Genomic DNA, 16291 nt, shown 5'->3' on the forward strand with positions numbered 1-16291 from the left:
GGAGCATTAGCACCAAACTATAATTTGAACATGTTATGAATCTTGTTATTTCATAATATCTGATTATTTTTATGAAAATTGTTTTTTCCAAAACAACCTTGTGCATTACTGTTATATTTACTGATGCAATATACCAATATCCCCATTACTGTTATATTTACTTATGTAATATTCTCAATATCCCCATTACTGTTATATTTGCTTATGTAATATTCTCAATATCCCCACAACTGTTATATGTGCTGATGCAATATTCTCAATATCCCCACAACTGTTATATTTACTGATGCAATATTCTCAATATCCCCATTACTGTCATATTAACTGATGTATTATTCTCAATATCCACATTACTTGTATAGTTACTGATGTAGTATTCTCAATATACCCCTTACTGTTATATTTACTGATGCAATATTCTCAATATCCCCATTACTGTCATATTAACTGATGTATTATTCTCAATATCCACATTACTTGTATAGTTACTGATGCAATATTCTCAATATACCCCTTACTGTTATATTTACTGATGCAATATTCTCAATATCCCCATTACTGTTATATTTACTGATGCAATATTCCCAATATCTCCTTTGCTGTTTGATTATTTACTCATGATCTGATGTAAAATGTTCACCTTGAAGACAAAGTATAAGAGAATTATTGAGACCTCTACAGTGTAGCTATAGTATTCTAAATTGCCCGTTCAAATATTCAGTGAAGCATATGGCAAGTCGATATATGACGTATTTTACTGCACACAGAATTCAAAACATCTTTATTTGTACACACAATGTTTCAGAATATAGACTGTAAATGCAGTCTGTAAGTGTTTGAACCAATAATAACACCTTCATGTTTTTCTCTAACCGAAGCCTCCATAGTTATGTTTGTTTGTTGTTTCACGCCACACTCAGCAATATTCCAGTTATATGACGGCGGTCTGGACCAGATAATCCAGTGATTGACATCATGAGCATCGATCCACGCAGTTGGGACACGATGACATGCATCAACCAAGTCAGCGAGCCCGACCACCCTATCCCGTTAGTCGCCTACTTACTACAAGCAGAGTTGTCTTTTACGGCAAGCATGGGTTGCTGAAGACCTATTCTAACCCCGTTTTATATGTACTGACATGCAAGCCCTAATATATTCTCAAAGAAAATATATCTACCTGTTTAAACACCACACCAAACGGTACGCCATTAGTTTCCAGTGTAAATAGCTGTTGGTGTTGGCACGTTCATGAAGATCAGACATACATGACATATGGGCGAATGTGTTGCCTTAAGTTTCACGAAGTTATTGAACGTATTTCTACTGTAAGGTTAATAAAAACAACATAATTCGTCTTTTAGTGAATGTTTTATTTTCAGATACATGATCATACAAAACAGGTGTAGATCTGTAAGAAGAGATGTTTTAGCTTGAGTAATGAAATACCCCGTGCATCAGCGTGTGTGTTCCCTGGTGGAGCAATCGTGAGCATCAATGTAACCCGGAAGTAGAATTAAAGAGCCCCATGTTATGTTGATGTTTAATTTACTCTGTAAATTTGCATAATGACCAATAGTTGCATCGGTTTTACTGTTTAAAATGTCCGTTCAGAATGGCCAGTGAATTCCTAGCTCAGAATCAACCTCAAGAACAATGGTTCGTCGTAATGCTGATGTTCTTTATTCCCCAGAAGCGAACCCAGCAATGAGCTGATTGAATGTCAAACTTAATTACATTTATATGATACAATTCTAAATAGCAAAACACACTTCACCACTCTGTATGCATATACAGATATACAGATCTAGACGTTGCAAAATTCATTTAAACTGAAGTTTTGTGCTTTTTATGCCTCAACACGACTTCCTGATATAATTGACTTCCTTGTCGGTGGAAGTACAGTTTATTGATTCCGGTCGGTTGTGTAATATATGACGTTATACAATCTTTAAAGAATGTTATGAATCTGTGACTTGAGTTTTGTAACGTTGTTTTAAACATTATATCAGGTATAACACGGCCAGTAAGCTTCATGTGAAATATATACACTGGAACCCGTTTGCCACTGTAGTGAAACATAGGTGCGTTTGTGCGTTGCGCGCATGTGATAGTGTGTGCGATTATGTGTGTTTCTGCATATGTGTGTGTATAGATACTGAGTGTTATTTCTGCGCCATGCAGACACAGATAAATACAGCAAACCACTATAAATGCTTGAACGGATCTTCCAATGACTGACGTGTAGATGGTATTACAAACTGTTAGCGATATCTTCTAAAGTTCGTCTCTTGTCATGGCGTTCTCCTGTTGGTCGTTCGATGTGAGAAACGTTTCCATCATGTCTTTCTTGCTCCGGTATTCTTCCCGGAAGTCGTTGCCGAAACCTTTGGGGTACATCGTGAACACCTGCTCCACGTTGAACGTGTACAGCTCGTCCCACGTCCACACGCCGTCCCCGTTGACGTCAATATGGTGGAATATCTGAAACCACGACGTCAAGGTAAGTCTGCTTGCAGGGAACCGATTAAAAAAACGAGCGGAACTCTACGAGCGTCGTAACTCTCTTTGTTTAAAATAGGCTTACAACAGTCGTATGGCTAAAAGTACTTTGTGACTGGTTCGTAATTAACACATTTGGATTTATCCCATTATCATCATCATCAGTAGTAGTAGTAGTAGTAGTAGTAGTAGTAGTAGTAGTAGTAGTAGTGGTGGTAGTAGTAATACCAATTCGTGCCAAATTGACGTGGGACGAAATGTTACAGGTCTTAGACATTTACAACTTTTGTGAAACCCACATGCACGGTTCTAACAAACCAAAACAAATAATGAGGCTGAAGCTTGGATTCGATCCCGTGATTATAGATTAGTGGCGCGTCTAAAGGTCGCAACCCTGCACAACGAACTCTCGTGCGTGAGGCGACTGGGCCAAGGTATATACAGAAAGGGCATGACCTTTGAACTGGCGTCCCGGTCAGTTGAGATCTCCCTCCATCTCTCCAGAAACTCCTCCTCCGTCAGACTCTCCTCCATGTGCAACGGCTCAAACACCAGGTCCCTGCAACATCGACAACACGCACATGTTTTATAGTCTACCGGGCTTATGTGGAGTTTGTTAGTGTACGGCATTTACGTATTCGTGGAGGAAGTGAAAAATACCTCTCGTCATATGAACAGGTTAAGACTATACCGTAAATTATATAATAAATCTGGAGGAAACCTGCAAAACTTGTGAACATGCGAGTGACCGACCATTTGATATTCCGGGGGTGGAGAGTGTGGGAGGAGGGGCAGGGCGGCTGGGATTTTGTATTGAGATTAGATATTTTTCAGATACGGCTGCAAATCCTGATGGGTTTTTTAATTAACACTATGAGAAAATCCCAGGGCTCAGTAAAGCTTTCAAAACGTTGCCTGGTAGGCGTGTGAAGTACAGGTTTTCAAATTTGTCGCATCAGAGACAAAACTGATGGATGATGCAATTCCATATTTCGACGTGTACCGAATGTTCCCGTGTGGTTTTCAGGTGGACAATTTACTTTCCTTTGCATGGAAAGCCACCGTGTGAGAGTATTTGGAACAGTCCATCTGTAGCGGAGAAGGAGGCTTTTCCATTTAAAACCTGAGCCTGTGGACCTTACCTGAGACCACTGACCTAACCTGAGGTCGTCGACCTTACCCGAGATCGTGGATCTTACCTGAGACCGTGGACCGTAGCTGAGATCGTAGACCTTACCTGAGACCGTGGACCTTAGCTGAGATCGTAGACCTTACCTGAGACCATGGACCTAACCTGAGACCGTGGACCGTAGCTGAGATCGTAGACCGTACCTAAGAACGTGGACCCTACCTGAGACCGTGGACCTTACCTGAGGTCGTCGACCTTACCCGAGATCGTGGATCTTACCTTAGACCGTGGACCGTAGCTGAGATCGTAGACCTTACCTGAGACCGTTGACCGTAGCTGAGATCGTAGACCGTACCTAAGAACGTGGACCCTACCTGAGACCGTGGACCTTACCTGAGGTCGTCGACCATACCTGAGCGACTCCTGGAGCTGTCCGAAGCCGTACTTCGTGAGGGAGCCCTGCGTCTTCCACGTCTCATCGGCAGTGCAGTCAGTAGTGTTGAACCAGTATAGATGGTGCAGCCAGATGTTTACCGCCAAGTTCCGACTGCCGAATGAGTTCACTTGGTGGTACCATCTAAGATAAGATGAGAATTACAAATACACAGGCGAGCAACTTCAGTGTGTTTGTTTCTCTGTCTGTATTGAAGATATTATCTAATACCTGACATCCAATACCAGCAGGTTTCCTTGGCTGTTGTGATCCACATCTTATACTTGTATATGTCGACACATCTTATACCTGTATATGTCGACACATCTTATAGTTGTATATGTCGACACATCTTATACCTGTATATGTCGACACATCTTATACCTGTATATGTCGACACATCTTATACCTGTATATGTCGACACATCTTATACTTGTATATGTCGACACATCTTATACCTGTATATGTCGACACATCTTATACCTGTATATGTCGACACATCTTATACTTGTATATGTCGACAAATCTTATACCTGTATATGTCGACACATCTTATACCTGTATATGTCGACACATCTTATACCTGTATATGTCGACACATCTTATACTTGTATATGCCGACACATCTTATACCTGTATATGTCGACACATCTTATACCTGTATATGTCGACACATCTTATACTTGTATATGTCGACACATCTTATACCTGTATATGTCGACACATCGTATACCTGTATATGTCGACACATCTTATACCTGTATATGTCGACACATCTTATACTTGTATATGTCGACACATCTTATACCTGTATATGTCGACACATCGTATACCTGTATATGTCGACACATCGTATACCTGTATATGTCGACACATCTTATACTTGTATATGTCGACACATCTTATAACTGTATATGTCGACACATCTTATACCTGTATATGTCGACACATCTTATACCTGTATATGTCGACACATCTAATACCTGTATATGTCGACACATCTTATACCTGTATATGTCGACACATCTTATACCTGTATATGTCGACACATCTTATACCTGTATATGTCGACACATCTTACACCTGTATATGTCGACACATCTTATACCTGTATATGTCGACACATCTTATACCTGTATATGTCGACACATCTTATACCTGTATATGTCGACACATCTTATACTTGTATATGTCGACACATCTTATACCTGTATATGTCGACACATCTTATACCTGTATATGTCGACACATCTTATAGTTGTATATGTCGACACATCTTATACCTGTATATGTCGACACATCTTATACCTGTATATGTCGACAAATCTTATACCTGTATATGTCGACACATCTTATACTTGTATATGTCGACACATCTTATACCTGTATATGTCGACACATCTTATACCTGTATATGTCGACACATCTTATACCTGTATATGTCGACACATCTTATACCTGTATATGTCGACACATCTTATACCTGTATATGTCGACAAATCTTATACCTGTATATGTCGACACATCGTATACCTGTATATGTCGACACATCTTATACCTGTATATGTCGACACATCTTATACCTGTATATGTCGACACATCTTATACCTGTATATGTCGACACATCTTATACTTGTATATGCCGACACATCTTATACCTGTATATGTCGACACATCTTATAACTGTATATGTCGACACATCTTATACCTGTATATGTCAACACATCTTATACCTGTATATGTCGACAAATCTTATACCTGTATATGTCGACAAATCTTATACCTGTATATGTCGACACATCTTATACTTGTATATGTCGACACATCTTATACCTGTATATGTCGACACATCTTATACCTGTATATGTCGACACATCTTATACCTGTATATGTCGACACATCTTATACCTGTATATGTCGACACATCTTATACCTGTATATGTCGACACATCTTATACCTGTATATGTCGACACATCTTATACTTGTATATGTCGACACATCTTATACCTGTATATGTCGACACATCTTATAACTGTATATGTCGACACATCTTATACCTGTATATGTCGACACATCTTATACTTGTATATGTCGACACATCTTACCTGTCGTCTTACTTTGATAAATCCTCTTCAACTCCAAGTGCGAGTGGCGATGTTTAAGGCAACTTTCATCTTTCACAGGCGATGGGTCACGATGTGACTGACATACTGCCGACGTGAACTTCAATCATAACTCACTCACGTTAATACGGAGGATTCTAATTCCAGTGCCAAAAACAAGTCTGATTTATGATCTGCACATTCTCCTAACGATTCCCCTTTCTGGGACTTGTGGTTTCTCAGAAGATTCTCAAACATTTTTCACAATATTATTTTCTGTGAATGACAGCCCTTATATCCTAGACACATGCCAACGTTTGTAAACACGTGTACATCACAGTTCTAGATGTATACTTACAATACGCTGCCGTCCCTGCACAATACAAACCTAGACACTTGGTCTGTACATCCGTGTGTATGTCTGTCTGTCTGTCTATATCGGTCTGTCTGCCTGTCTATGTCTGTCTGTCTGCCTGTCTATATCTGTCTGTCTACCTGTCTATATCTGTCTATCCCCCTGTCTATATCTTTTGGTCCGCATGTGTGTCTATATCTGTCTGTCTGCCTGTCTATATCTGTCTGCCTGCCTGTCTATATCTGTCTGTCTGCCTGTCTATATCTGTCTGCCTGCCTGTCTATATCTGTCTGCCTGCCTGTCTGTCTCTGTCTATCCGTCTTTCTATATCTGTCTGTCCGTCTGTCTCTATCTGTCTGTCTAACTGTCTATATCTGTCTGTCTGCCTGTCTATATCTGTCTGCCTGCCTGTCTGTCTCTGTCTATCCGTCTGTCTATCCGTCTGTCTATATGTCTGTCCGTCTGTCTCTATCTGTCTGTCTACCTGTCTATATCTGTCTATCCCCCTGTCTATATCTGTCTGTCCGTCTGTCTATATCTGTCTGCCTGCCTGTCTGTCTCTGTCTATCCGTCTGTCTATATCTGTCTGTCCGTCTGTCTCTATCTGTCTGCCTGTCTGTCTCTGTCTATCCGTCTGTCTATATATGTCTGTCCGTCTATATCTGTCTATCCGTCTGTCTCTATCTGCCTGCCGGCCTGTCTCTATCTGTCTGTCTACCTGTCTATATCTGTCTGTCCGTCTGTCTATACCTTTCTGTCCGCATGTGTGTCTCTGTCTGTCTCTCTGTATGTCTGTCTGTATCGGTCTGTGTGGAATTGGTTTATTAAAAAGTCGTAGTAGTTTTTCGAGACTATAACCGTCACATTGAGAAGACGTGTATATATTCTAGTCGGACCAGACCAACCATAGCCATGTCAATTGTAGTAACAACAGAGACACCTTGGCTACTTCCCCGCCATCATCAGTAGTTAGCTGTGCATCATAATATCATTGAACCAGGAAGTGGCACGGTGTTAAACCACCAGTAACACCATGCTAGCGGGACAGCAGTACGTTTCCTCCAAACCTGTGTGTAAGCCCACGTTAACCCGCTACGTCGGTCGCCACTGTTGGGGCGGCAATCTCCTTACAGGAACCAGGTGAGTTAAACACACTGGGACACTTCAGGTTTACACACCGCATGCGCATTGCACGAGGAAAACCACTGATGTTGTATTTCACAATCGTCACAACCAAATGACGACAGTGGGAGGGTGTTGAATATTGTCAGGAATGCTACCTGTAGTCGGTGGGATTGGTCCTGAATGTCTTGGTACACTAATCCTCCATGTGTTGTCAATTAAACTTGACCCGTGAAGATAAGGGTTAGAATAGGTCTTCGGCAAGCCATGCTTGCCATAAAAGGCGACTATGCTTTTCACCACTGTGTATTTATTCGGGCAAGATTATTGTTGTTAAACTCTTCCCAACGAAAGGTATTTTTGTTCAGGTAATACATATATTTGCATCAACTGAATGTCCACAGATGGCGCTGGAGTCGAACGAAAGCGCTGATTGTCATTCTTTTCAAGACGTCATTTCCTCAAAATATTCCCGTCTCAGACACGGAAGGACAGCTATGATCGTCCATATTGATGTGGTACAAGGTCTGGAGGCAGGAAGATAACGATTCATGAACACTGTCTGACCAGGCCCGGAGTAACCGAGAGAGAGGCTAACATCAACGCTGTGCCGTGATGTTTGTTTGTTGGTTAACGCCGCACAATATTCCAGCTATATGACGGCGTGATTGACATCATGAGCATCGATCCACGCAAATGGGAAACGATGACATGCAGCAACCAATTCAGCCAGACTGACCACCCGATCCCGTTAGTCTCCTCTTACGACCATGCATGTGTGTACAGTGGTCGTACTACAGTTGGTTTCTGTTTTCTACTGAACACTTTAGATTGCATCAGGGAAAATAGAATATCTAACAGAATAAGATAGCCTGCTTACTCCCAACATTCTACATTGGATATTGATATTAAATTAACAAATTATTGATGGAGATGGTACTCTCCACAATAAAATAATAATATATCACAAGTCTTTTATTTGATATGTTATTTGTTGTGTCAGCTATGGGTAATGCCCATGTTTTTTTCATGCAATGACGTTACAATATGCATGTCTATCTGTTTGGGCTAATAGACGGTCGAATTCCTACCACTGTGAAATTGTCGCCTGGACAGGTGCGTGTGGTGTGACTCAGCGTGTAGTGATTTTAGTTGTAAAAATCATCTTCCGGTTGTGATTACTATAGTCATGATCTAGTTGAGCAATGCAACTCTAAATTTTGGTAACAATAAACAGTTGATGTTTAGAGCCGAAAGCCATAAACAGTTTTTCTTGGTTTGTTTTCGCATTTCAATCGTAACAATTATTTATAAAGCCTTCTGATTTCCTTTTAGGAAATTTTAATTTTATGTATTCCATTTATTCCTTTTTAATTAGTATTTATTTTCCAACAGATAAACACAATTCAAAATTTTTTCGTATTTGACCAAAACAATATGAAAGTGAAAGATTTACATTTTACAATAAAGCAGTTTGGGCGCTGCTTCAATTAAGGCGCTACAAAACCTTCCATTGCCTGAAAATAATACACCCAAGTAGAGATACCGTTTAACAATCTCAATCTCACAACCTTGCAGTGTAACCTTAAGGGGTTTTTCCTCACGTACCCTTTTGAAAATATCACAACCTTTGTTTTATTAATATTGACTTTTAGCCTCCATGCTTCACAATAATTTCCAAAAGTATCTAAAGCTTTCTGTAAGTCTGCAGCAGTCTCCGCCTGTACAACAGTGTCATCTACGTAAAGAAGCAGGAATAACTTCATAAGAACACCAAGATGACGCTCGATGTAATTATTCAGAAAATCTAATCCCTTCACCTCATTTTCTTTCAGAAAGTATTCCAAATCGTTAATATAAAGCGCAAACAGAAACGGAGACAGATTTTCACCTTGGCGAACTCCGGCATAGCATGTGAAAAAAGTTATGTCATTATCATACATAACACACGACTGAATATTCTGATACATGTTGTAAATTAACCTAAAACATTTCCCACTAATATCACTTTTAATCATTTTAAGCCATTACCCAGATCTCCACACTGTGTCGAACGCTTCACTAGAATCAATGAAAGCAAAAAATAACTTTTTTTACCAGATGATTGATAGATATCGATAAGGGACTTAAGGACGTTTTGTGATCAATAGTTGAATGGTTTTTCCTTTTCCTTTTTCCCCAGTTAGACCCGTGATTTCTGAATAAGCTTGTAACCGATTATTTATGATAGCTGCGAAAAGCTTGCCCAGGCAGCTTACAAGTGAGATACCGCAGTTGTTCTTCCGGCTCAGTGGGATTGCCTTTGTTTTTATAGAATGGCTTCATGTAACCGAGAAGCCAGGCACCTGGGATAACACCATGCAAAAATGTTACATTAAATAATTTCAGGTAAACAGGCATCAAAGAGTGACAAGTGCCTTTGATATATTCGTTGCATATATTATCCAATCCACAACTTTTATTACATTTCCACCTATTGCAAGCAGACCTTATCTCTTCTTGTGTAGTGGGTATATGAAGATTATCATTGCTTGGTAGATCATCAATGTCAATATCGACTGCTCCTATTGACTGTTCATTCAAACTTTTAAAATATTCATACAACGTGTCAATACTTATACTTTCATGATATTCTTTTTCACGAAATGATTTTAAGATATTCCAAAATGTTTTGGGGTCCTTGTTCTTGGTCACTCTGTATGTTCGCACACTTCTGCTTGTATGCATAGCGCGATCGTTTTAACACTTTACTGTACGTTATAGCAGCTGTTTGAAAGCATTGTCTATTGTGTTGAGTATTTTTTTTACATTTGTGGTAATTTTTGCGAACTGTATAGCACTTTGCGTCGAACCAAGGCTGAGATGATTCTTCAGATTTTCTTTTCGTGTTACTCGTTTTAAAGCCAAATGTGTTTCCTGCTGAGGAGCTAAATTAATCACATAGGTGTTGTGTTATCTTTTTCATTTCATCTTTAAGATTGTCAGTTGTAAGTTATTTACAAAATCGGTGTCGAATTGAGCACAAAAATATCTTTTAGGCTAGGATCCCATTTTCGTTTTTGGCATGCTTTTTCATTACTAGATTGTGTACTGTCACCATTCGCATGATGTGAGATATCTGATTGGATGTTTACAAGAAGTTCAATTCGACAATGGACGTCTGAGAAAATGGGATCGAACTCTTTAACGATAAATTCCTTAAAGAAAGGAAACAAGTCTGCAGAGGATAGGATGTAATCGACTACGCTAGAATTTTTTTACAAGTCAGTTTTACTTTCTTATCTGTCCCAACTCGACTGTCATGACGCGGGCCATCTGTAGCCGACGGCGTATGTACAGTCACGGGCCATTGTTCCAAATCCTCCAAGAATCCGCTCCATTGTAACCCGTCGTCTCACTATTGCACGGCCCGCATATTGTGGGGATTCCCCTGTTGTTTTCACAGAGTTATACATTTTCCACTACTGATAGATGTTGAGTTGAGACCGGAAAGTAGATAGTTCACTACAGCCATGGGGGTGCTCTGGTAGACTGTTCCAGGCAATGGCGGCTGAGTGTGAAAACGTGAGTTCGGTATAAAGGGGTATTGACACACTTACCTATATGGTATAAAGAGACAGTCCCCTTTCTCCATGTGTGCCTTGAACCAGGGGAGATCACTCAAGCGGGGAAACTTGTACATATCTACTCGGTCCACGTCTACCGAACTGTAGGACCCATCCCACACATAGCCGTCAGCCTCGATATCAGGGCCGTATTTCTGGTGTCAAAACAACAGATCTGTTACACAGGATTGCTAATGTTCTAAAAAGTAAAAATGTAACTCAACAATTGCTATAGTTAATGTCCATTATGTATATCGTCTACATTAAACAATACGAAAGTGAAACGTTGAGCTTATTATCAACGCAAAGGCGATGGTGGGCACCGAGGTGGCTAAAACGTCCATGCCGTGGTCTGATCTGATGGTCGTGGTTTCGAATCCTAGACTCGCCCTGATTACTCCTCTAAGGTGAGATGAAATGGGGTTTAACGTCGCATCCAAGATTATTCAATCTCATTAAAATCAGATCCTAGTTTTCGCTACCGCTAAACAAAGATCTGAGGACATCCAATTACGGGTCACGTCAGAACGACCTTTCGCGAATTTTGACCGACCAATGAAATGACTGACAAGAAATCGACATTAGCCAATCAGAAGGCAGCTTTTGCGAGCTTTACGACACTAGTTTCAAACTGGCGACTACGCTTCGAAACATATTTTGACGTATTCTCGATTAAAAAAAATTAAAACTGACAATTAAGAAGAACATTCTAGAATGGCTTATAGATGGCCTAGATTGTATGGATATAATCATAAAACCCGTAACTGTCGTTCGGAATACCCCGTGTTAAATATTTTGTGGTTGCATGATTAGAAAACACATTCCGACTGTCACTTTCATGATCTGGTAAGCGACGCACTGATTGGTTGGATGAAAGGTCGTTCTGACGTGACCCTAAATGGGATGTTCTCAGATCTTTGTTTAGCAAAGCGAGAACTAAGATCTGATTTTAATGAAATTGAAGATTATTGTACTTATATGTGTGTGTCTGCCTGTACCAGCCCGGACTAATGCCGATCTCCGAGCCGATCAGTCCTTGTTTGAGCCTCTTAATACCGAGCGCCAGACAGCGTAACAACAAGTACCATCTTTTAACATTTTTTGGTATGACGTGGCCGGGGATCGAACCCCGGACCTTCCACTCTAAGACCTGCATCACTTGGGACTACCTCCCACGTGACCTCACACGAGGTGATGTAGATGTAACACTGTTTCAGTGGTGTTCTTCACAACTCACTCACTCACTCACTCACTCACTCACTCACTCAGAGGTGGTAGAGATTGTTCACCTTATCGTAGAAGACGAGGTCCTTGGTGCCGTCCAGGAGGCAGTTGATGTTGTCGAACTCGTCCATGTGGAGGACGGACTTGGTGCCGCCGCTGCTGAACCACGCTATCGTCTTCGTGAACAGCTTCTGGAAACCTCCACAGCGTAGACTGTAAGGGACATCCACGTCCTCTGTAACACACATGCAGGTTACACTGGGCAGTAGGGCAGACCATCGCCATGTATGAGTGCTCATAATGTATAGAATAAACTGGCAGCGCCTTTTTCGTGCTTATTGAAACCTAGGTAATTCCAGCTATCTGTGAATAATCGAGTCTGGACCAGACAATCCAGTGATCGATATCGTGAGCATCGATCTTCGCAACTGGGATACGATGACATGCATCTACCAAGTCGGCGAGGCTGACCACATACTCTAGCCCGGATCTTCACGGGTCTGAGAACTAAGAGAGTAAACGTCCTCAAAAGAATTTATTATATATACTTCAGTGTGAAAGACCTTTTTGGAACTGAGAAAAGTGATGCTTGCTAATTCATTGCATTGAACATAACACTTGATATTTCACTGCAGTGAACATAACACTTTGACGGAACTATTTTCATACAAAAGTTACCTCCCCGCAGATTGTCCCCCTTTATAGTAAGTGTCTGGCACGTACACAAACTGTTGACTTCCTTTTAGTGAGTGAGTGAGTGAGTTGGGTTGAACGCCGCTTTTAACATTATTCCAGTTATATCACGGAGTGTCAGCTTAATGTGGGTGGAAAGCCCGAAGTGATGCAGGTCTCAGACGTATACCACTTCGGTGAAACCCACGATCACGGGTATGTTGCTGACAAACCTAGAAACATAATTGGGGCGAACCGGGATTCGAACCCACAATCATAGGTTTCTGGCGTGCCCAAGGGACGCAACTCTGCACAGCGAATCGCCCGTGCCCCCTGACTTCCTTTTAACGTTAGCTCCATATTGACAAGGCAACTTAATGACAGCTGGTCATTTATGGAGTTAATATCTTGCCGTTTGTTATTTCCTTGAAAACGTTTCGTTATAAACTGTAAATCTCTCATTTAATTCGTCAATCGAGGCTGTTCGTCTCGCTAAGCGCCATTTTGTTACTTGACCAGCGTGTATTCCTTTGCTTCGTATGATAAAGAATTTTAGAGACCTCAAATAGTTTTATTACTTCTGTTTATATTGTTTAAGATTGTACGACTACACACAAAAATATATAATAAACATGAAATACCATGTGTCTCGTGAAATATCACGTTTCTCTCATCCCGTGACGGGGGAAGGAGCTACCGAGAGAAAGGGGAGGTGAGCTACAGTACCTTTCATGGCGGCAGTGAGGTCCTGCACCAGGTACACGTCCGCCTGGCGGTACTCGTCCAGGAAGTGACGGAGGGTCTGGGACTTCAGCTCCTTGGTACGATCCTCCTTCTTCCCCGTCTCCACGTCCACCTCGTAGTGCCCGAACCTCTCCCTGCACGGAACCAAAAGCAGTAGAACCATACTGAGGACACAGGTGCACGGAGTAATCCAGCGAAACATAGAAGTACACACTACGTGGAGCAGAATACTACAGGAACGGGGTATAACGTACAACAGACACGTGGGAAAGGGCACTGCAGGGTCGGAATACCTGACGGGGAGCAGAATACTACTCGGGGAACAGAATATTCCAAGTAGATATAATAGTACATGGTGAACGGAATACTACATTAGGAGGAGAACACTACATCGGGAACAGAAAACTATATCAGGACCAGTATACTACATCAGGAACAGAATACTACACCAGGACCAGTATACTACATCAGCAACAGAATACTACATCAAACAGAATACTACATTAGGAACAGAACACTACATCAGGAACAGAGGACTGCATCGGGAACAGAATACTACCTCAGCAACAGAATGCTACATCAGGGACAGAATACTACATACGGAACAGAATGCTACATCAGCAACAGAATACTACACCAAGAACAGAATACTACATCAAGAACAGAATACTAAATCAGCAACAGAATACTATATTAGGAACAGGATACTGCACCAGGAACAGAATACTACATCAAGAACAGAATACTACATTAGGAACAGAATACTGCACCAGGAACAGAATACTACATCAGGAACAGAACACTCAATCAGGAACAGAACACTACATTAGGAACAGAATACTGCACCAGGAACAGACTACTACATTAGGAACAGACTACTACATCAGGAACAGAATACTACATCAGGAACAGAATAATATACCAGGACCAGTATACTACATCAGGAACAGAATACTACATCAGGAACAGAATACTACAATACTACATCAAGAACAGAATACTACCTCAGCAACAGAATACTACATCAGGAACAGAACACTACATCAGGAACAGAATACTACATCAGGAACAGAACACTATATCAGGAACAGAACACTATATCAGGAACAGAATACTACATCAGGAACAGAACACTACATCAGGAACAGAACACTACATCAGGGACAGAATACTATATCAGGAACAGAACACTATATCAGGAACAGAATACTACACCAGGAACAGAATACTACACCAGGAACAGAATACTACACCAGGAACAGAATACTACACCAGGAACAGAATACTACCTCAGGAACAGAACACTACATCAGGAACAGAATAATATACCAAGGACAGAATACTACATCAGGAACAGAATACTACACCAGGAACAGAATGCTACATCAGGAACAGAATAATATACCAGGAACAGAATACTACACAAGGAACAGAATACTAGATCGGAAACAGAATACTATCTCAGGAACAGAATACTACATCAGGAACAGAATACTACACCAGGAACAGAACACTGCATCAGGAACCGAACACTACATCAGAAACAGAATACTATACCAGGAACAGAATACTACACCAGGAACAGAATACTACACTAGCAACAGAATACTACATCAGCAACGGAATACTACACTAGCAACAGAATACTACATCAGCATGATCAGGAACATAATACTACACTAGCAACAGAATACTACCTCAGCAACAGAATACTACACTAGCAACAGAATACTACCTCAGGAACAGAATACTACACTAGCAACAGAATACTACCTCAGCAATAGAATGCTATATCAGGAACAGAATAATATACCAAGAACAGAATACTATACCAAGGACAGAATACTATACCAGGAACAGCATACTACACAAGGAACAGAATACTACACCGGGATCTGAATACTACATCAGCATGATCAGGAACATAATACTACAGTAGCAACAGAATACTACCTCAGCAACAGAATACTACACTAGCAACAGAATACTACCTCAGCAACAGAATACTACACCGGGAACAGAATACTACCTCAGCAACAGAATACTACATTGGAAACAGAATACTAGATCGGGAACAGATTATAGATCGGGAACAAAATAATATATAAGGAACAGAATACTATATAAGAAACAGAATACTACCTCAGCAACAGAATACTACATTGGAAACAGAATACTAGATCGGGAACAGAATACTATATCAGGAACAGACTACTATATAAGAAACAGAATACTACATCAGGAACAGAATACTACATCAGCAACGGAATACTACATTGGAAACAGAATACTAGATCGGGAACAGAATACTAGATCAGGAAAATGACATTAAAAACAGAATAAATACACCCCACACACCCACACCCAAAACAACACACCACACCACACCACACCACACCAC

General features: G+C 40.7%; 1 protein-coding gene across 1 annotated transcript in view; it reads right to left on the reverse strand.

Annotated features, from left to right (window-relative positions):
- Window positions 1-1358: 1358 nt before the first annotated feature.
- Window positions 1359-16291, reverse strand: part of LOC124134230 (bifunctional peptidase and arginyl-hydroxylase JMJD5-like) — an 18479-nt gene continuing 3546 nt past the window's right edge. Inside the window, exons 2-7 of the mRNA XM_048403440.1 lie at window positions 13873-14024; window positions 12540-12709; window positions 11245-11405; window positions 4044-4208; window positions 2959-3061; window positions 1359-2484 (exon numbers count right to left, since the gene is read on the reverse strand). Of these exons, the coding sequence (XP_048259397.1) occupies window positions 2278-2484; window positions 2959-3061; window positions 4044-4208; window positions 11245-11405; window positions 12540-12709; window positions 13873-14024 (958 nt within the window). The 3' untranslated portion in view covers window positions 1359-2277. The remainder of the gene's footprint in view (window positions 2485-2958; window positions 3062-4043; window positions 4209-11244; window positions 11406-12539; window positions 12710-13872; window positions 14025-16291) is intronic.

The sequence above is a fragment of the Haliotis rufescens genome, unplaced genomic scaffold (genome assembly GCF_023055435.1).
Source record: "Haliotis rufescens isolate VD_foot unplaced genomic scaffold, xgHalRufe1.0.p SCAF_1, whole genome shotgun sequence".
NCBI lineage: Eukaryota > Metazoa > Mollusca > Gastropoda > Lepetellida > Haliotidae > Haliotis > Haliotis rufescens.